The 21,035-nt window shown below is 49.3% G+C and overlaps 1 protein-coding gene across 3 annotated transcripts in view; it reads right to left on the reverse strand.

Annotated features, from left to right (window-relative positions):
* The window catches only part of IGDCC4 (immunoglobulin superfamily DCC subclass member 4), a 91,327-nt gene that overhangs the window by 31,284 nt on the left and 39,008 nt on the right, over positions 1-21,035 (reverse strand). For 2 of the 3 annotated variants that reach the window (XM_051796535.1, XM_051796536.1), the window contains exons 4-5: positions 17,151-17,284; positions 1,218-1,352 (exon numbers count right to left, since the gene is read on the reverse strand). In XM_051796535.1, the coding sequence (XP_051652495.1) occupies positions 1,218-1,352; positions 17,151-17,284 (269 nt within the window). Of the gene's footprint in view, positions 1-1,217; positions 1,353-17,150; positions 17,285-18,780; positions 19,292-21,035 lie in introns of all 3 variants that reach the window. The other variant, XM_051796538.1, reaches the window with a different exon arrangement.

Below are 21,035 nucleotides of genomic sequence, written 5' to 3' on the forward strand. Positions count from 1 at the left end.
GGCTTGGAAAGAAACATGCTTGTGTGACACAGAACGACTAGCACTGTTAATCCATCTTTTTTAATTGAAGAGTCCACACCAGGAGGCAGATTGGGACCAAGCAAACACTTGAAATAAAGCATGGAAAGAACTGGTACACCAACCTTTCCCTACTTCCCACTTGTCTTCCCTCCTTCCAAAAAACTTTCACAATGATAATTAACTCTAATAATATCTACTCTGCTATGGGCATCAGCAGCTCTCAGTAAAGCAGTGAGTAAGTGATCAGCACAGGAACGCTGAGCATTTATAATTGTGAAGTGCACGGGATAAACCAGGAATATTTCTGCCAGAACATTTAATCCTTGCTGCTTTGATTTCCAAAGTTGTATCCTCTGAGATTTTTTTGTTCCTTTTTTGTGGGGAAGAGGAAATATTTTTATATGCTAAAATCACTGCCCGTGGACAAATCTGGGCTGAAAACCAACCACGATTAACAGTTACAGGGGAGAGGAGTCTTTAATTGTGACCCGGATTTATGAAAATGACTGAGAGCCTTTTCTGGGAGATAATCAACCTCTGAGTTGAGAATATCTTCAGTCAGAGCCTCTGAAACACATCTGATGGATGTGACTCTCAGTGAAGTGACACTGGCATCCTCCTCGTGGCTCTGGCTATCAGCCCTGGGTAACATCTGCCATCCCAGCTCACTCGTACACCTCTGACGAGACCTCAGCAGCTCCTCGATCCTTCCACTCAACAAAAACCTCCCTGCAACAGTCCCAGTCACTCCAAGGATTAACAGATCTTATCAACTCTTAAAATGCTGCAGGATAATACAAGTTATTTCTCCAGTGCAATGGCAGATTCTGCAGTATCCTCAGTAACCTCTGAGTCCCCGGAGGAGTGACATGCACCTGACCCCATCTTCATGACCTTCACTGCCCAAGTTCATACAACAAGGAAGACTAATTTAGATCAAAAGGCATCCAGGAACTGGAACATCATGTATTTCACAGGTCAAACAACTATAAATTGAACTGTGTGCTCTGTAACCTTCAAGATTTAATTAATAATTCCACTTCAGCAAGGACACCCTACACCTACGTCATTAGGTACCAATATAGAGAGCACCCTTCCCGTCCCACAGATTTTTTCACCTTGTAATAGATTTTTAAAATAAAGTATCCACAGGTTCCCCTTGACAACACAAACTTAACCCTCTCCCTCATACTCACCCTGTCGTATCCAGGACACGAAGGGGGTGGGATCAGCAGCTGCCATACACTCCATCACCACGCTCTCCCCGGCCACCACCGTGGTGTTCTCCGGAGCGGCCACGATGGTGACATCTCCTCCTGCTGGCTGGGGACCTAATGGCAAAAACAAAAAGAGAAGTCTGTCCTTACAAGTTGCAAAGTCCCTAGAGAAACAGAGAAGGCAGAGCCCAGGCTCCCTGGCCATGCTTCCCTGGGCTGTCTCACGTGTGGAAACAGCTCAGGCCCACTTGGAGGAGAAAAGCAGGTCTTGCTTTTACATGACTATGATATTTTTACTAAAGCAATGAAGAATCTGCCCTGCAGATTTACTCTAATCATGCTGGCCTTAGTAAAAATTAATATCATGATTTCCCAAGGAAAATTAGTAGTTTCAACCCAGCACCTTCATAAACTGTTGCCACGTGGATGTTTGTTCTCTAGACAGAAAAAGTCACTGCTGTCCTCAGAGCAACACCAACACTCACAGCTTTCGCCAAGGCATTGGAACAGCTTGGGAAGAATCCAGTATCTTGGTTACTGAAATCCTAACAGCCAGATGTTGGACTGTAAACTGCAGCAAGGAAAGGTCAGGGCTGTGTCCCAGCCTTCACCTGACAGCACAAAGACTGATCAGCCATCACACATCTGGAGGAGAGAGCCCCGAGCAGCTTGTACGTGCACAGACCTACAGCCAACACTTAAATCGAGCGAGGTTTACAGGAAGGTCTCCAGGCTGCATTGCACAATGTCTTGAGAATGGGATATTCTGCTTGAAATCAACCTTCTGCCTGTGTCTGCCCACTGCTGAGCAGAGGTTAAGGGAAGGTTAAGGAAATGCCTTTGCAGCAGCCAAATTTCTGTTGTCAGATGAAAACAACCGGAGCACTCTTGAGCAGACCAGACTGTTCCTGACCCTCAACAGTAGCAGCCCTGTTCTTCCAGCTCTCTCAAATACCTCTAACTCTGAGGGACACTTTTGTTGTTGAAGGGAGAAGTAAATGCAGAGGAGTCACGTAGCACCAGTAACTCTTAGGCCTGCAGAGAAAGTTGTTGGCAGTAGGTCTCAAACAAATAAAAGCAGGACCTTTCTGCACAGTGCAAACTCTCAGGATGCTCTAGAGTTCAAAACCCAAGAGGTTCAGACAAGTTCATGACAGACACATTTATTGGGACTGTTAAATATGGTATCACTGCAGTCCCCAGCCCAAAATGGTCCTCACTGGGATACTCTGTCTGACAGGGATCCTGACTGTCAGATGCTGAGGGAGTTGTCCAAGGAAAGCACCATGTTCTTTCTGCCCAGTTTTTTCACATGCTGTCCTCCAGCATCTGCTGTGGTCACTTCTGGAGATGGCACTGCTGGACGTCTGGCCTGACCATCCCTGGCCATTCATGCAGCATTCAAACAACCCATATTTGAATTCCTTGTGGATACAAAGCAGAGGAGCTTTGGCCTCAGCAGGCAGAGCTGCCTGCATGGCAGGAGGCCACAGAGGGCTGCACTGAATGTGCTGTGCTCAGCCCATCCCCAGGCTCACTGCCATTCACTCTAAGCAGGGCAGTCTTGCCAAAGAGTTGGTTCAACACTGAAATGTTCTCCCAGTCCGTACGTGCGTGAAAGGGATTTCCATCTGCAGTATTGCATGAGCACAGTCAAAAGGAGCAGCAGAATCCCTGAGGCACCAAGGGAGACCGGGAGCGAGCAGGAGCCAGTGCTTGTCCAGCAGATGGAAGCAGAGACCAAGGAGTACCCCTGGACCCTGACCTGGGGCAGTGGTCGGACCAGGCTGACCTGCAACCCCAGCCCTGGCCAAACACCAGCAATAGGAGCTGGCCTGGGGCACAAAGGAAGAGCCAGGCCAGTTGTCCTCCTTCCAGTGGAACAAGCACCCTGCACAGAGGGGCTGGAGTGGGCAGGCACACACAGTCTCCTGGGCTGGCCAGGGCTTTGCTCCACCACATCATTACCTGCTCCCATCATTCTGTCCATGGACACTTGCAACCTCACAGCCATCAAACCCAGCTGCAGCAAGACAATTTGGGGGACAGCACAGGGACAAGAAGGAAACACATCACACAAGGATTCTGAGGTCTCACTGATAAACAGATCAAAGTCCTGGTCGCTGTGGTGCCAAGGCTGGGCCTGAGAACTACTGAGACAAAAAATGGGCTTAATGTAAAAACAGACATGAGAGCTCTCACACCAGGGACCCAAGCTGAAGGATAAAGGAAATGCAAGGCTCTCTGCAACAGCAGCTTTCAACAAAGCACTAATATCCACAAGTAGTCACTAGTCCTGCATCAGACTGCAGGGCCACGGCAGCTTTTGATGAAAACAAGCAGGGCAGCAGCCAACAACCCACATCCTGGAAGCAGGAATATACATGGCAGGACTTCAGCCTACCACGGGAGTGAGATTCTTTACCCAACACCACCGGCTGCCGCGTACCTGCTGGGCAGGACATGGCTGAAACACGTCTGTGTGCACAAAGCTGTCTTTTTCTGCAGTGCTGGGGGAAAAAAATAAATCTAGAGTGAAAAAATAACACCAGCCAGATGGCAATATATTCCCTGCCAGATTTCCAAGCAGCTTTCTCTACCGAGCTTAGGGCAGAGGAAGAGAGAAAGCTCCTCAAACCTGACTTTAACACTCATCTGTTGCATTCAGGTGCACAGCCCCAGGTGCTGACTGGCAAAAGCACTTACAGGTTGTAGAAACTTCACCTGAAGGCACTTGTCCTGTACCACTTGGTCCCTCAGCTGCCTGGTAGTGCTGCCAGTCACCAGAAGAGGGATTTTACCACAGTTTCAGCCTTGAAAAGCTATTGGGAAAACATATTAGTCCAGACCTCACATCTGATTATTACTGAAATTATATTATAAACCCAAACAGTTCTGCTTGCTTTCCCAGTGCATTCCTGGGCGTGTGCATGGATGAATGCCCCTTACACAGGTTGCACACACAAACACATCTCTCTCCAGCTTTGTATTCCACCGTGGGTCTCTCAGAGCAAGTCCACAAGCCAAGCTCCTCTTTAAACTGAACCCCTTTGGAGCGCATTTTTCCCTTGCCATCCATTGGACATAACGGACCACAGGTTCACTGGCACAAACAGGGTTTCATTTGGTTTGAGGAGTTCCCAAGAACAGCACCAAGCTGACCCGGAAAACCTCCACACAGGGGATTCCAACACGCAGCAAAGAGTAAAACCAACGTGAGGTTTTTTGTCTCCACTGCCGTTAAGACCATTTCAGGTCAAGAGGGAATATTGTCAGAACCAAAGGAAAAAAAGAGCTGCAGTTTCCAAGCCATCTTTCACTGCCTGAACAAAACAGGTCACTGAATGCACCTGCGCCGTGCTGGCCGCTCTGGGGTATTAAAAGCTTTCACAGTGCTGCTATTTAAAACTTGGGCTTTGAGATCTCTCCCCCCTCTCCCAGCTTTGTTTTGCCTCTCCAAGCGGCAGAGCTGCTCCAGGCAAAAGCTTTGCACAGCCCAAGGCAGAGCCCATGGATTCACATCAAAACTCACCATCACTGATGGCCTTTGTGGACTTTTTGCCCTTCTGAATCGGGTGGATCGATTTTACACTCTTTTACTGAAAAAAGCCCACCTATGGGGTGCCAGGAATGGCTCTGGGGTGACTGGGACTGTTGCATAGGACTGAGGGAAATCCTCTGGGCACTGAAAGTTGGAGAATGCGGCTCTTTTCCTGCACAGTTTGTTAACCTGTGCACACGCTTGTGACTGCACAGGGAGACACCAAAGGTGCTACCACAGAACAAGAGACTCACTGATCACCTGCAGAAATATTTCAAAATATTCTCCTCAGTTTTACTGTTTCTGAGCGACTCACCACAGAGGACTTCTCAGTTGCCTGTCATGAGATAGGAGAGTCAGGCCAAATTTGGGTGCTCCATTCGTTGTACCCTTGCTCTCACAGGCATCTCTCAGTGCCTGGAGCTGGGCTCAGGGCAGGCACAGAGGAAATACAACACATCATTTATGATCATGTGTTATAAAAGCAAAATGAGGTGGGGAGGGGAGCACAGGGAACCTGGAGACAGCAAGTGAGTGAGCCAGACAGATTCTCAGCACACAGACCTCCTGCCTGACCTCCACAAATCCAAGCTGCGTCGTTTCACAGCGAAGGCGAACGATGAGCAGGGATGTCAACAGGGAGCTGCTTGGGACAAAGCTCAGAATGTTTATTTGAGGTCATGGCTTAAGTTATAACATACATCAGTGATTTCCAACTCCAAGAGTTCATAACTTGGCTCTGCCTCTAATGCATCCATAATTCAAGAGCGATCCTCTCCCGCCTCCCTGCTCTCGTTAGTGCAGAGCATCAGCGAAGAATTCAGGCAGTGCAACAGGAGGAAAATGCTTTTTGTTCAGCCAATTTGTGATGGTCGTTTGCAGTGACAAGAGGATGACTTCTTGGTTGGGAACTAACACCTCTCTCCCGACTCCATAAACACCCTGCCTCCGTAAAAGTGCTGGAAGGTCAAACACGACTTGCATGGCGACACATTCAGCTCTCAGCTGTCAGCAGGTCAAGATTTGGAGATATCCAACAATCAAGCAACAACCTCTGTTCCACGAACTTTCTCACCCTCTCTGGAGGAGGAGCATGAAACCTTATTCAGCCCTGCGAGCCTCCTCCGGGAATAGATCCTAGCACTGAGCAGCTGTTCATTAGAGAAAGTCAATGCTGTCACTGCTGTTACTCTGCAGACAATAAAGGGGCAAATTACCCATTGCAAAGCACACACCTTCAAAAATGCGGGTGCTGTGTTTGCAGAGCGTGTCCTACTCCCACTCCTGAGCTCTCTCCCTTTTCTGGGATAACTCACAGACCTCCTAGACTGTTCAGGAAGAAAGCTGACAGCAGCTATGGAGGAGAAAAAACATCCTCCAGACCTGCCTTCCTCCTCCCTTTACACTGTCCTGGAAATTTATTTGTAATTTATTTCTACTTCTGGACTAGACCCAGGACAGGATATAATTAGCAAATAAAATCTCTAGGCAAGACACTTGCCCAACTGTATCTGAACACTACAGAATATCTGCTCTGGGGGCAATATAAATAACATCAGATCTCACACCTGAGCACCCTTAGCAACAGGCATTTCTTCTTTTTGAACCGTTCTCACCCAAACACAGCAAGGCACAGCTTTGCAAACAGGAAAGCAAAGCAGCCAAGAGAGGACTGGCACCAGGGATTTTTCATAAGTGACTACAGAAGCTGAGTGCTGCCCTTTTGACACCCTAAATCAGGCCTCTCCAAAGTATCACAAGTCAAACACTGCCTCCTTTCCTCCTCAAACACAGCTCTTGCAACCACATATCCTTTCCAAAATTTACCATTTCCTTTTTTGGCTTTTTCTTCCACGTTTGCTATACCAGTGCCTGTGGCAGTTTGGATCCAAGTTCTGTTTTCCTGACACTGAAGGGGTGACTTTTAGTTACAAGATTATGGACTCAATTCACCAAACACTTGGTTCTTCTTTGATGGTTCTCAGCCTTGAAAATTCCTCTGCAGCCTTTGATTCCCAAGCCTTGCAGGAGCTTTAGGTGTTGTGCCACAGCAGAAACTCCAGCACGGACAATGCTTTGGTACTGGGACAGCAGAACTTGTCCCAGTGCAATGTGGCAGCAGCACTGCCCATAGAAATGTTCCTTTCCTTTCCCTTTCCAGGCAGTTGTGGAGTGTCTGGGTCACCACAGGAGTCGCCTGGGAAGGGAGGCTGAAAAGGAACTCGGTTTCTGCTGCACAGTGTCACTGTATTGTCATAACAGGTTATTTCTGTCCAATAATACCTATGAGCACAGTAAATCAGTTTTGTATTGTCTTTTTACCTCACGTCTTCCAAACATTTTGTAAGCAGTTATGCATTTGTCAATGCAAACATTGAACTGAAAAGCTGAACAGGGAAGAATTTATGTTCATGTTTTGGAACGAGGACAGTCTCTCTTCCTCCTTACTAAGTTGTTGCTGCAGCGGTGCAGTGGCGTATCCTGTTGCATTTAAAGCAGCACACAAAGAAACATGAATAAATGATTAAAACACAGAAGTTCAATCACTTTCTTAGTGCTATTAAGAGATCTCCACATGCAGCACTTGTATCTCAAACTACTGTCATAAAATCCCCAACAAAGAAGTCAGCAAATAGATCCCAAAATGTATGGTCCAACCTACACTTCACAAAATCCACTCCTCTCATGTTTGCATAAACATGCAAAATGGAGAATTTAATAGATTAAATACACTTCTATGATTAAAAAAAGATATGGAGACAGGTTAATGAGTTTGGATGAGGAGTGTCCATTTACTACCTGGGCACACTCCTCAGACCAGCACCTGTCACAGCTTCTGGGGTCTCTCCACGAGTGTGGCAGGAGAGGCTGCTCTAGGAATGGCTTCTCTCTTGGCTGGAGAAACAGCCTGTTCAACATTTTGCCCAGCTCCATGTCCTGTGTCTGGAAGCCCTGGGAGCACATGGATCTCAGTCCAGACAGGCAGAGGGGCCATCAGGCAGCCCTCTTTCATTCCTCTCCATTTCATTATACAGCTGACAAATTTCAGCTCGGAAATTAAATCCTTTAATGTACTGGCTCAGCCACAAGCTGACACCTTGAACTCTCTGTAACCAGAAGCCCAGGAAGAGGCTGAGCAGTGGCAGGTTTCCAGGAATCGCCGTGGACTTTTAGGGGTGCTCTTCCCCCACCCCCCAAACCCTTGGTCCCTCAGGCTACGGAGTTTTGCACGTCCAGGGCTCGTTTAGCTCTGCCGCAGAGCAGCCGGGGTGTGCTTTGCCCACCACTCCAGCTCCTGAAAAGCTGTCAACATTGGCTCTCTGTTTGCGTACACGCATTTGGAACTGCTCTTCACCACGCCAAGAGGGACGGGAGCCAGCCAGACTGCACGACGAATTCCTGCTCGCTTCCCCAGAGCGCTTGGAAGCGCCTCCATTTGCACCGCCCCGAGCCGGAGCCAGGCAAAATAAACAGGAGGGGCCACGCCGGCCCTGCAGCCCCACTGCACACAGAGCTGCTGAGAATTGGGAATTCCTGGTTTCTGCCACAGCCCAAGTCAGCTAAAGGGTTGAAGAATCCTTGGAAGCTTAAAGATACATCACGGAGAGTTTGCAGGAGGCAGAAGAAGTGGACCATGGGCTGGAACGTGGCAAATGGAATAGGAAACCCAAACTCAGGGCACAGTGGACGCTGAGAGCTGCCTGAAAGACAGTGTTGGAGCAGCACTGATAATGTTTTAGATAATAACTACTAATCGATAAGCATTTCTTGGCACATCACAGACCTTATTGTAAACAAACTGCTTATAAAAAAATCCCTCGGTGTACAGTGAGAGTTGAGCCTTAGATCAGGTGAGCAAGAAAGAGAAGTGAAGAAAAAAGCAGAGGTACCTCAGTGTCCCTGAGTGTCTATCTCCAGTCTGAAGAACAGCAGAGCAGTCTCCCTGCCCTAACCCTAAGACCCAGACAGCTTATGTTACTCAAGCTGAGCCCTTAAAGCACTGCAAGCCCCAGCCATTCCCAAGCAGCTGCCAGAAACAGTCTAGAAAAACAAGGGCTGCAAGAGGCTGCTTTGCAAAGTTACCACCACAACAGGAACCTCCACAGTGCAGCAGGAATGTCCCATGGCTGGTAACCAGCCAGGATGATGTCCCAGCTTCCCAGCAGGGCCAGGCTCTGCTCCAGTGGTTCAAGGGAAAGTCTCCCCTGGTCTCTGCCACTAACTCACTGTGCTGCTCTGGGCACATCTCAGCATCTCTGTGACTCCATCTGCTCAGAGTTCATAACACAGCTTTTCACAGAAGTGAAGATGCAAAAGTAACAGCCAGAGAGCATCAGAAGATCCCTAACAAAAGCCACAGTATCAGTGCTTTAAATATAGACACCCGTCCAAATCAGTAAACACCAACTGGGCCTGAGGACATAAACTTGCCAGCCTCTTGTATTCAGTGGGAACATCTTCATGTCATTTTTAACCATCATTACACCAGCTCTTTGTCATTTTCCTAGGCCAGCACATCACCTTCCAGGATGATGCAGGAGAAATTTCCAAGGAAAAAACCTGTAAGGTTTTTTTTTTTTGTTGCCTCTTACACAGAAGTGAAATGGGGACATGGTCAACAGGAGGCCCTTCTGGCTCACAAGTCCCCCTGAAACTCCTCCTTACTCACCTTGCCTCAGTGACCGGAGACATTTCACTCCAGTCACTTCCTCCTTGTGCTCTGAGGCTGATGTTTCCCAGGGGCTGACACCTATTTCATCAGATCTATTTGCAATTCAGATTTATTTGCAACATCAGATCCATTTGCAATTCACGTACATCCAGTGACAGCAGAGAAGGACCAGGCTGGAGGCAGAGAGGGATCAGGCTGGAGGCCCTGGTCCGTGCAGGAGGACACAACCTGCTTTCCTTGTGACCACAGCTTGTGCTCTGTCCCACTCCCTCTGTCAGAGGCGGCCCCTCATGTTGCTACCATGCACAGCTTTGAAAAGAGGAACATTTTGGGGAGGCATCTCGTGGTGGGGTCTCCCTGGTGCCAGGTACACAGAATGCTTCCCACAAGCTACGCTGTGAACACACAACACACTGGGAGCCCACAGTAACACAGTCTGGCAGCAAACGGAGACTGCCAACTTGGAAGGGAGAACTAAAAGCAGATGGATGCATCTGCATTCACTCAGGACAATGCAAATCTGTTTTTCTAGGAAAAGTCTGGAAGAAAAGCTGGCTTTCCATGGAGAAAGATCATTACTGATACCCACAGATTCTGTCAAAGCCCTTCGGCCGGACACTTTTTGAGTGCCACAGAGAGCCCTGATCTGTCTAAGGTTGTGCCTGAAGACACAGAGTCTTCCTTATCCCATCCTTCCTCTCTTCCTGCTTCTCATTCTCATCCACAATCCCTGTGGCATTGCCCCTCAGCTGCACTGGAAACAGAGTTGGGCAAGAACATCTCTCAGCTACTGAAGGCAAACTCCCAGCTGTGTTCTGAGTGATCCCTGGCATCCAAGATATCCAAGGCAGCACTCAGAGCAGCACAGCTCAGCTTCTGACTCAACCTCTCCCACGAGCTGGGCCCACTCACCCCATTCCTGTTCCTCAGCACCACCGGGCCTGAAGACATTGGAGGGTCGTGGAAACAGGGACAAGGCTGCTCCATGTGTCTGTCTCATGTCTAAAGCAACAGGACCATGAGCTTTGCTCTGCCCCCAGACACTTCCAACATCCTCACTCCAGCTGTTGGATGCTGTCACTGCCGCAGGGCACCGCTAGCCCTTGACCTCAGAGAGATACTGAGGCGCTGCTGTAACACCAGCGATTAATAATTAACAAGTGTCATCAGGAGCCCAACCACAACCCATCAACCTTCCTGTCCCACAGCCCACTGCAAGCTGCTGACCTAATTATGGTCTCTATTCTTAGCTCCCTTCCAGCCCCACCACGAAGGCACAGCCTGTCCCACACCCTCCAAGAGAGGCCAGGTGTGATCCTTGTAGTGTAGATGTGCTGATGCACTACAAGATAACGCCACCATCAAAAGGCTCTCCAAGGACAACTGAATGGAGCCTGCTGCTTACACCCTGCTTAAGTCTGAGCCTTACCAAACACCAGCTCTTATTCCAGTAGGCCTCAAAAGCACAGCAGACTTGGATTAGTAAGATGAAGAACACCAGAGGACCACAAACCACCCCTGAATGCAGCCATCCCTCCTCTTCAGGAGTTGGAGGCAGAGCTGGCCACATCTGACAGCTCAAGCTAATGCCGCGTGTGGAAGAGACCAGTTTCCCCTCAGGACCTGGAAACAGCTCACCTATTCCCAGCTGTACATCCCTTGTTCTGCTCTATTATCCTTGACACGTCTGTTGCCACTCACTTCAGCGCCATTCGGGCTTAGCTGTTGTGCTTAATGGGAGGTGAGGGCTCTGCATTTTGTATCAAACCCTCTGTCACTGCAGGCTGCTGGAGCTGTCAGGAGTGTGGCATATCAGAGCCCCACCAAACTTCACAGACAGCTGAGCTGGAACTCCCCCTTGGGCTCCCAGAACAAGCTGCTGACACTTGAGCTCTGAGCAGCTTTCCCTCAGTGATGTGAGGGGTGGGATCCATGCTGGCCTCCTACAAATCCCAGCCAAGCAGAGCTGTGTGTTTGGGTGGGTACCTGATGCACACCTGCACCAGCCCTTCACAAGTTTCACCCAAAATCTGTGGTCCCAACCCTGTTCCATGGGTGCTTGAAATCACCAGCACTGCCAGGCTCAGCAAAAGGGAGACAGAGTGAAAGTTTACAGCTCCTGTTGGGCAAAAGGGCACTTTTAGCTTTAATGATCTATTTATTAAGATAGAAATGCTGTGTATCTCCTCTGAATTCACACTTACCATGGCTTGCTTAGCACCTTCTGCCTCAGACAGGATCAAGAGCATTTTACAGAATCCATCACATGCATTATGCAAACAGCTTCAGATACCTGCTTCCCAGGAAACCCGAGCTGTGAAACACACGTAAACAGAGTCCTCATGGCTGAGCTTTTGGGATGCCAAGTGCAGAGCAGTTCCCTGCTTAACTGCTAGTGAAGTGAGAGACCAGAGGGCAAAGAAAAACAGGATGCTAAAAGGAGAGGGGGGAAAAGTGACAGGTCTGTACCCAGCAGACGAGGCGCAGGGAACAGGAACGTGGCAATTCCAGGCTGGAACTGGGATGTTTCCTTCTCCATCACTTGATGATTATGCAAACCATTTGGAGCAAAAATGCAGCTGCCTTATTCCAACCAGTGCTTTCTCTCCCTACACATTCCCATGACTCTGCCTTATCCCACCCTGTGCTTTCTCTTCCTAAACATTCCCATGACTCTTGCCTCCCAGAAGCAGTGTCCCATGCCCACAAACAGCTGTGGATAGCTGTGTCCCCACGGCATTGCAGGATCTTGCTGCCTCTGCCATATGGGTTCCTGCTGAAGGAAGACCACCCTTGTCCAGGTAGGACCATCCCTCCACTCTTGGATAACGCTGCCCTTCTCCACCAAGGGCAGCACACACGGGATCAATGCCCGGCAGCACTCAGGGAGGTCACACCAGAGCAGCACTGACCCAAATCCAATCTTCCCTGTCCCCTGACTGCACGGTACCTGTGCAGGAAGCCGCGAGAGAAGCCCAGCACGTGGTGCTAGGGCTCAGGCTGAGCGCCAAGGCAGCATCCAGCACGTCATTCGCACATGCAGGGACTGAAAATCCACTTGTGGTAACAGTACGTCTGTTTGCGCGAGGTGGTGGCCAACTGCGAGCGCTGCTCACTTCATCAGCACCTTCCCCTCCATCCCCAAAGCTCAGCCCAGTCAACGGCTCTGTTTTCCTACAGCCCTTTGGAGCAGGAACCACCAAGGCTCTCCCTTGGTTCCTGCAAGCCACTGCAATGCAAACACCAAAAGAACAAAAACAACCTGAAGGTGTTTCGCTGCCTCCAAGCTCTGTCCCTGTTATTGTATTTCATACACATATTTGGCTGAAAAATCCATTTCCTGGGACACTGCTGCAGCGAGCTGCTACAACTGTCAGCGTAAATGATGTTCTGCCAACGGCAATCTCACAGTGTCATCTCTAATAACACGGCACTAAATCCCAGCTCACAGGGGACGTGCTCAGCTGCTGCAAGACTCCTCAGTGGCTCAGCCCAGACCCCCACCCATCGCCCCACTCTGTTCTCCTGTCTCTGCATTACTGCAGAACAGGGAGAGGATCATTTGGAGCAGCACTGCACAAACATCACCCCTGAGAGAGGTTCTGTTGATACTGGGGGAAAGCTGTTGCACATCCTGCTTCTTGCCAGCCTTGTCTGAGGCAAAGGTCTTTCCCCATATGCGTAACAGCAACCACGGCCACCCCACACACACAGACCAGGAATAGGGTGCAGAGGGCAGGAGGAACAGAAATCCCACATTCACACTGAGGTCTATGTCTGCACATCCCTCTGCACGTGCCCCTCAAAGCCCTCTGCCAACAAATGCCCATAATCACTCTCCAGATTGACTCCCTTCCAAAAGGGCAACTCCAAGGCTATTTATTACATTATCCCTATTTACCGAAATTAAAGTGCTGAGGAACTGATTCTCCTCTGCAGCCCGACAACAGAGAGGGAAGTAGAACCCAGGAGCTCCCAGAACCATACTTTGACGACTCCTCTGCAATAACCAGTAAATATGAAAAGACACCAACACTGAGATCTACAGGAAGGAGCTGTGGGGTTGGGATCTCAAAATGGATGGTCTTGTTTGAACGTCTGGTACCTCTCTCACCCTAGAATCTCTATTAGATTCTAAAATTGCCAAGATCCTTTCTTTAGGTCATTTAGGGGACACCACACTGTTTGTACATACTCAAAGAGATTAAAAACCAAGGAGGAACAAGAATTTTTTGATTCCCAACACTGTGCAACCACAACTAATAGGATGAACTGCAGGAAAGTGAAATTGAGCTTTGTTGTGGAGAAGAAAGATCCCAGTATTCATTCAATGGGGATGATGCAATGCCAGTTAGGGGGAGTCCCACTCCTTGTGTCATTTAAAAACAGAAGGGATAAAGTCCTTGCAAAAATCTACTGTTCCAGCAGAAGCAGAGCTTCTGACTGTTATTTGTGCCCCATTGTGCCAGTGGTGGGGCAAACACACAGCAAGAGGGAGTCCCTATTCCCATGAAAACACACAGAGAGCAAGCGTGTGCATGACACGGAGGGGAAAAGTGAAGTGACAGGTAAAGTGACCTACTGAGACCACACGTCATGTTCCCCAAGACTTTCTGCTACTCCTCTTTGAGAGCTGCTTTATGAAGCGTGGCAACACTTCCATGTGCATGTCAGGGACTGGGAACACAATCAAGACACACAGGGAATTTGTTCTTTATATACAAGTTCAGAGCAGGGCTCCAGAGCCTGCCTCCAGAAAAAGTTGCTACAAGAAACAAGACACAGCTGACCCCAGGGAAAAGCAGCACGCACACCCAGAGCCTGGGAAAAGCATCCCACAGGCAGCTCCTAATGCCCTTTTTGGCAGAGAAGGCTGGGCATTCATCACCTATCCAGGTGAGGGGTGAAGGGACGGAGCTACCAGCTGTGTTTGGCACTGTGTCCGCTGGGGAGCGGTGCAGATCCAAGGGGAAAATCCAAGCTATCCCTATTTCGACAGCAGGCCTGCGTGACTGTATCCTGCTGTCCCGTCTGCTCTCTTTTCCCTTCCAGCTTCCCCAGGGAAGGTCTGGAAATTTGCACCATGAAGTCTGCACAGCCGAAACATCTGCAGCACCGCCGCTCCCTGCCCTGCCTGGGGAAGGCCAGCATGGACACACAGCACAGCTGGAATTCCCCCTAGGAGGGGGAAGTCATGCTGTCCAGGGAAACAATACTTTTGGGGGTTTTAGGTCGTGCAGATATGACAGAAGGAGGTGTCATGCTAATTGCTGCCTTTACTGGGAAAAGGCCTTTAATAAGGGAGATGGAACAATTCCCAGCCATCACATCGGCAACAGGGGGAACGGGAACAGGACAACTGGGCAGAAGAGTTATAGGGAAACAGATTCTTTTGCTATGCACAGCCCGTTCAAATCAGCCCTGTCTGGCAGGGGAAGGGGCATGAACACGAGATGTTCCCAGGCCTGAGTGCTGGAAGCATTTGTATCATCACTAGCAAGACCCCAAAATCTGCCCCGAGCACAGACTGGATCATCATCACACAGCACTGCCAGTGCTGCCAGAGGGACACCAAAGCAGAGGACAGCTGGTAAGGAGACACATGGTCCCACTGCACAAACCTTTTCCAGGGCCTTTGGCAGTGCAGCAGGAATTAAAAGCTGGATTATCATCTTACCTCAGCACAAAGGACTCCCCAGCCATCAGCAGGGAGGGAAATAGTTTAGTGGCTCCTGCCTGCAGACACATAAGAGTTTGGTCCCTGATATTTCCAAACAAGCAACTCAAGCAACACTAAATAGCTGTAATTTCAGGCTATTGTTCCTTTTTCTTTGTTTTTCAGTTTGTTTTGTGTTTTTATTTTTCCTGGAATTCTTTGTTTGTTTTGGTTTAGTTTTTTCGAAACTGGCAAAGGATTTCTGCCTGACCACATCACTCTAACTACTATCAGCTGCTTCTGAACAGGGAGGAAAGACTCCTCAAGCCAGTCCAGGCATCCAAAAATGTGCCTCTGATGGTGAAGTGATGAAACAGAAAAGGATCAATATCATGCCAGTCACTGGTGGAGGAGTTTGAAGCCTGCACAGGTCACTGCAGTGTCCCATCTGTCTTGGAGATACTTCTCCCCAATTATAAAAAACCCCAGAGATTTAACAGGCATGTTTTTCATCACTATCAGCTCAATCTGGTGAAAAACTCAACCTCGCATATTTGTTTTAGCAGCCAGCGGGTGGTGTGGTGCTGCAGAAGAGAGATTTGGGTGAGAACTCCAGGCAGAAATCTGCTTGGGCCGGCTGGTGCTCCAGAAGGAACGCTTCCCATTTAACCTCTTCCACTGCCTCCATTTGCAAAGCAGATTAAACATTGCAGAGCTACAAGATGCAATTATGCAGAACGAGTTATGATGCCAAGGACAGCGAATTCACCTTTGCAGCTCGATCAATATCAGTTATCGATGGCAAACCGTGCCCAACACGGGAGCTGTCTCTGGAGTGTGGAACTGCCCACGGGAAGCACTCCCCTCGGCTCTGTGCTTCATTAAACACACAGAGGATCTGGCAGGGGCTGGCAATTAGATACAGAGCTTTCAACTGCTCACGAATTCACTGCAGATTCCTCCCAGATTACCTCCACGACACAATCCATTGATCAGAGGTGTGTTCTCAGGCTCCACAGTTAATTACACTCCCTGCTGATGGATGAACAGCAAAGCCATCGCTGTGAAATTACACTGGGAGCAGAATGCCAAGCAACACAATCCCAAACAAAGACAAAAGGGGCTGGGAAGGATTTTGGAGCTTTCAAGGTTAAAGCTGCCAGCAAAATACACCGGGGTCATCACAAACAGGGGACAGACGTGGCAGGGGGACACTGTCCTGAGAGAAGGGACAGCTCAGCCAGACTCCCAGCCCTGTTGAGTTTGTCCACTCGCAGAAGGGGATTATACAATGCTGGGGAGGCAGCCAGGCGTGCTGGGAAGGATGCTGGAGTCTGGAGACCCCCACTGCACTCATGATCTCAGCTACGTTCTCATGTCCAGACTTGCCCACTGCACTCTTGGTTTACAAAGAAAAATGCACTCAGAGACTGAGGCCCAGACTGGGAGGCGAAGGACAGCTCACACCCAGAGCCTTGCTCCAAAGGCCTGTGTCACTAGAGGAAATCCAGCTGAGGCTGTTCCCAAATACCACACAAAGATCCCTGGAGCCTACCCAGCACCAGCAAAGAGCCAGCAATATGGACACAGCATGCAAGTCAGATGTAACTGTGCTCAACCTCCTCTGGCCTGTGCTAGGCAATCCGGGCAGACACAGTCCTGCCAACTACTCCAGCCTCCAACTCCTTCTCTTGCTCACTTGAGAAACACCTTCCTCTGTCCATACTAGCCTTCGCTTGTCTTGCCATCCAAGGCCACTGGAGTTGCAACAATGCTGCACTTCCTAAGGTGCAAACAGGGAGCCCTTCTAATGGCCCCAGAGCACAAAGGAGTCCTCCCAACCCAGCCTGCTTATCCCATCAGAGTAAAGAGAGAAACCTTTCACAAAACGCCTTCTCTGCAAGTTTTAGCCAAATCTGGCCACGTGCAGAGCCACGCCAGCAGGAGGGATGGCCACGGGTGTTTCAGCCCAGCTTGCCACCACATACAGTGAGTACCTGGCAGACCTGTGCCCAGCCCAGCAGGTTCCTGCCAGCTCCTTACCTTTCACCACGCTCAGGGTGGCATCGTTGCTGTAGCGCTTTCGGGCGGCGTTGGTGGCCACGCAGTGATAAGCCCCGGCATCACTCTCCTGCACATCCACGATTTGGAGGACACCATTGGGAAGAGTTATAAACCTGAGTGAGCAAAAGGAAGAGTGTGAGACAGGCTGTGCCTTATCCAAGCTATTGATCCCTCAAAGCCCTTTTATCCTTTCCTTTTCCCTGCCAAATGTCTCGTGTCTTGGTAATGACGGCAGAGTGGGATCAAGAAACCTCTGAGCAACCCAACCTGTGGTTCTTCAAAAGCAGCAGATACAGACCTATCCATCACCTTGGAGTCTTCACAATACAGAATCTGTGTTTGAGAGACCAGGTTAAGAGGGCTTTGCTGACACAAACCATCTGACAGGACAAATCAAATCCATACACACACACACATCTACGTACACACTTGTAATGTCTCCAAGCACACAGGTGCTTGAACACACACTACAGCCAGTTTCAGCACTTGCTTTTCACAAAGATTTGGCTGCCAGAGAAAAAAACACATTGCAAAGAAGTCTGAACATCATCCTTTTCCTGCTGCACCTCAAGTGCACGAAGGGACCAACTGATACACGGCTGCACCTTCATGGGCCAAAGCAGCCGCGGCACAGCCATCTGAATCTGCACCATTCCCAGGCTGTGGTGATTCCTTTCCTCCTTCCACAAGTTTCTGGCTTTTCACAAGCTGACAAACTTACAGCTGGGCACTCAGAATCCCCCCATTTGCCCATGGGGTGCTACTGAGCAACACTTCCACGGAGTGAAATGGCTACAAGGCTCACGACATGAACACAATCCTTGCTGCATTACACTGAACAAAGCTGATGATTAGCAATTAGCATAAAAGTAGGAGCTGGCTGTCAGCATCTCCATTTTCTGCCTGGATTCCTAGATGGCAGCCTCTTTATTCTTGAACGCAAGGCGCAAAGCCTACGTGATCCTTTTTAATTATATATGAGATCCATTTTTAATTGCAAGTCTCTATATAAACAGAGCTGCTGAGGTTTGACAGGCAGCTCTGGGTTATCAGTCTTCATTATGAAGAGGACACATTCAAAGGCAATTGCTGAGGGCAGGGATAGCAGCTATTCCACGGGAACAGCACAAAGACAAGTTATAACCACGAATGCCAGTCCTGCCATCCACAAAGATCACAGTCAGTAAAACTGGGGTTCTCCAGGTGCTGAGACAGCTGGAGTGCCATGAACAAGGGTCATGGAGCCAGGAAGACCTTAAGAGATCACTCATCCTGCGTTCAAACCACGATCCCCAAACACACATCTGCTCCTGCAAACATTTTTCCTAAATCTGCAGTAATGGAAACACATCCCTTACCCTAAGCAGTCTGTTCTAGAGACAAATGTCCCTGCTACAAGTCTAGCATCAATCCTGGACCTCAGCTGCTGCAGTTGAGCTCATCACATCTTGTCCTCAAGAGATACCAGAGCTCCTCCAGTGACCATTCTGCCTCTACTGGCACAATCCTACAGCCTGATTCATGGACACAGACCAGCTGAAGCTTCCCATGTACACAAACCCAATGCCACAATGCTTTACATCCCTAAAGCCACGATCCCGCTACTTACAAAGACACTTTGCTCATGATCAAGCTCCAGAGACCTCAGAGGAGGCAGCACCCAAAAGCCCTCATCAGGATGCCTCATCAGGACTTGGGAGAAAGATGACAAATATTTGCATCCCCTCAGCTCTGTGGAGGGAAAGCCTCCCACTGCGATAATATTTATTTTTGTCGTGCATCTGCTATTTGAGTCTGTAATTAATATCAACATATTTCAAACACCAGGCAAGGCATCTCCCAGCCACAAAAAGACACTCCAATTATGTATCACAGATTCAACAAGGCTAGGAAGGACCTCTGGAAATTGCCTGTGGCTTTTCTTCTCTCAGAGTGGGGTCAGAACCGTGCCCACAGTCATGCCCAACACTCTCAGCTTCTCTTGAGGGCAGAAAACAAGCCACTGTGTTTCTAAAGTGAGCAGGAGCTGGAGACAAGGGGGGTGAGTGGGAAGACTCCATCAACACAGAGCTTCAGATGATCCCTTCAGCAAGGTAGAGGTCTATTTAATGCAGTACATCCTGTTGGGAAAGCACGGCAGAGGTAAGGATTGCTCTGCTGGGGAAGCGAGCAGGGAAGAAAGGCAGGATTTCTCTATCTATCATTTCTCCTAGCTGCTCACAAAGCCTCCAGCTCTTCAGGACCCCAGCAGCCCTGAACTAGAAGCCTCCAGGCAGCCTGAAAGGGCACTTGCTCCATCCCCAGGCTCTCTGCAAGGAAGTTTCCCTGATGACTCAGAGCAGACAGTTGGCGAGGGCTTTTCTTCCACGCAAAGGGCAGAGCTTTCTGTCTGCTCACCTTCTTTGTGGATTAAGCAGAACACAAAAACCAAAGGACAGACAGACACACCGGAACCTTGGCAGTCTCAAGAGTTCTGCTGTTGACAGCTGCAGTGTCAGGATCTCACAGGAGCCAGCCTTGAAGGGCAGTGAAAGGCAAGTGCCCCACCTGGAGCAGGTTGAAGGGCAGCACACTCAGACCAGGGCACAACTACCACGGACACAGAGCAAGAGCAACAGGGAACGCACATGTAGCTGTTCCCCTCCCTGAGCAGACTGTACCTGAGAGCACAGAGGGGCTCACAGCTGCTCATCAGGGCAGTGCTTAAGAACTGAAATCAAGCACTGCTGCCTTGTGTCCAAAACCTGCAACCCTACAGCTCACAGAACACTCCAGCACTAACAGTCCAATTCCCTCTCCTATGTTCTCCCCAGTAAACTGCCAGCACACCCTTCCTGCAGCCTTTTGAAGGTGTCCAGAAGAGACCAAAGCACCAATCCTCAGGACAGTGAGGAACCTGCAGCTCTGTTGCAGACTCAAAGTCTGCAAGTCCTTTTTCTCACAGCTCAAGAGCCCTATTTGAACATGAGCCATATTAAGGCTCTCCTGACACTGCACAGAAATAAACTCTTCACACAGATAAAACCCTCCCTTAGCCAAAATGTGGAAAAATATACTGTGATTGCAGAGCATGTGATCTGGAGGTTATGAATGTGCTGTGCAGACCTCCAAAGGCCTCTGGTTCATAGCAAGTGCTCATCTTGGCTCTAGAGAAAATAAACGGCAATTTGGAGCCTGATATGAAACCCAGCCAGCATCTAAAGAGAGAAGAGATCACGCCAAGAGATGCTGCACACACCCCAGAGCAACTGCAGTCTAGAGAAATCCTGCGAGCCACCTCTCAGCAGCTGCTGCAGATTTAAGACTGTGTTTTTTCAACATAATTCAGAGCCAGAATTGCAAAATACTTCTGTGCCTTACTCACGCACAGAGTTTAGATTTCGTCCTGAACAGGGACAGGAAAGGTATTCCAAAAACACCAATCAGCACTTTACTACCCTTTAGGGTGTCTAACTAATTTTTAAGCTTAGCCTTCAGTATCTTTGAGGTGGCACCATGTTAGAACCTGCACCCAGGGGCAAAGGCTGTAATGAGTGCCCACAGGGGGAGAGGGGGAGAGGGGGAGAGGGGGAGAGGGGGAGAGAGAAAAGGGGAAACAGAAAAAGAAGAGGGGGAAGCAATGTGAGTTTTCCACGATTATTCTCTCTGTCTTAAAAGGAATCCCAAGCCCTGGTGTAACAGCACTACTCCAGGGTTGTATCTCCAGCCTCAGAGCCTGATTTTGCACCCCTCCCAACCTTGCTATTCTGGACTATGAAATCATCCCCCCCACCCCTGCCCAGCCACAGGATTGCATCTGCACAGGCTCATCCCTGTGTGCACAGGAGGGAGCCCACAGCAACCAGGGCAGCCTCAGATCCGGTC

The sequence above is a fragment of the Manacus candei genome, unplaced genomic scaffold (assembly GCF_025592945.1).
Source record: "Manacus candei isolate 608988 ecotype Guabito, Panama unplaced genomic scaffold, ASM2559294v1 h1tg000046l, whole genome shotgun sequence".
In the NCBI taxonomy this organism is placed as follows: domain Eukaryota; kingdom Metazoa; phylum Chordata; class Aves; order Passeriformes; family Pipridae; genus Manacus; species Manacus candei.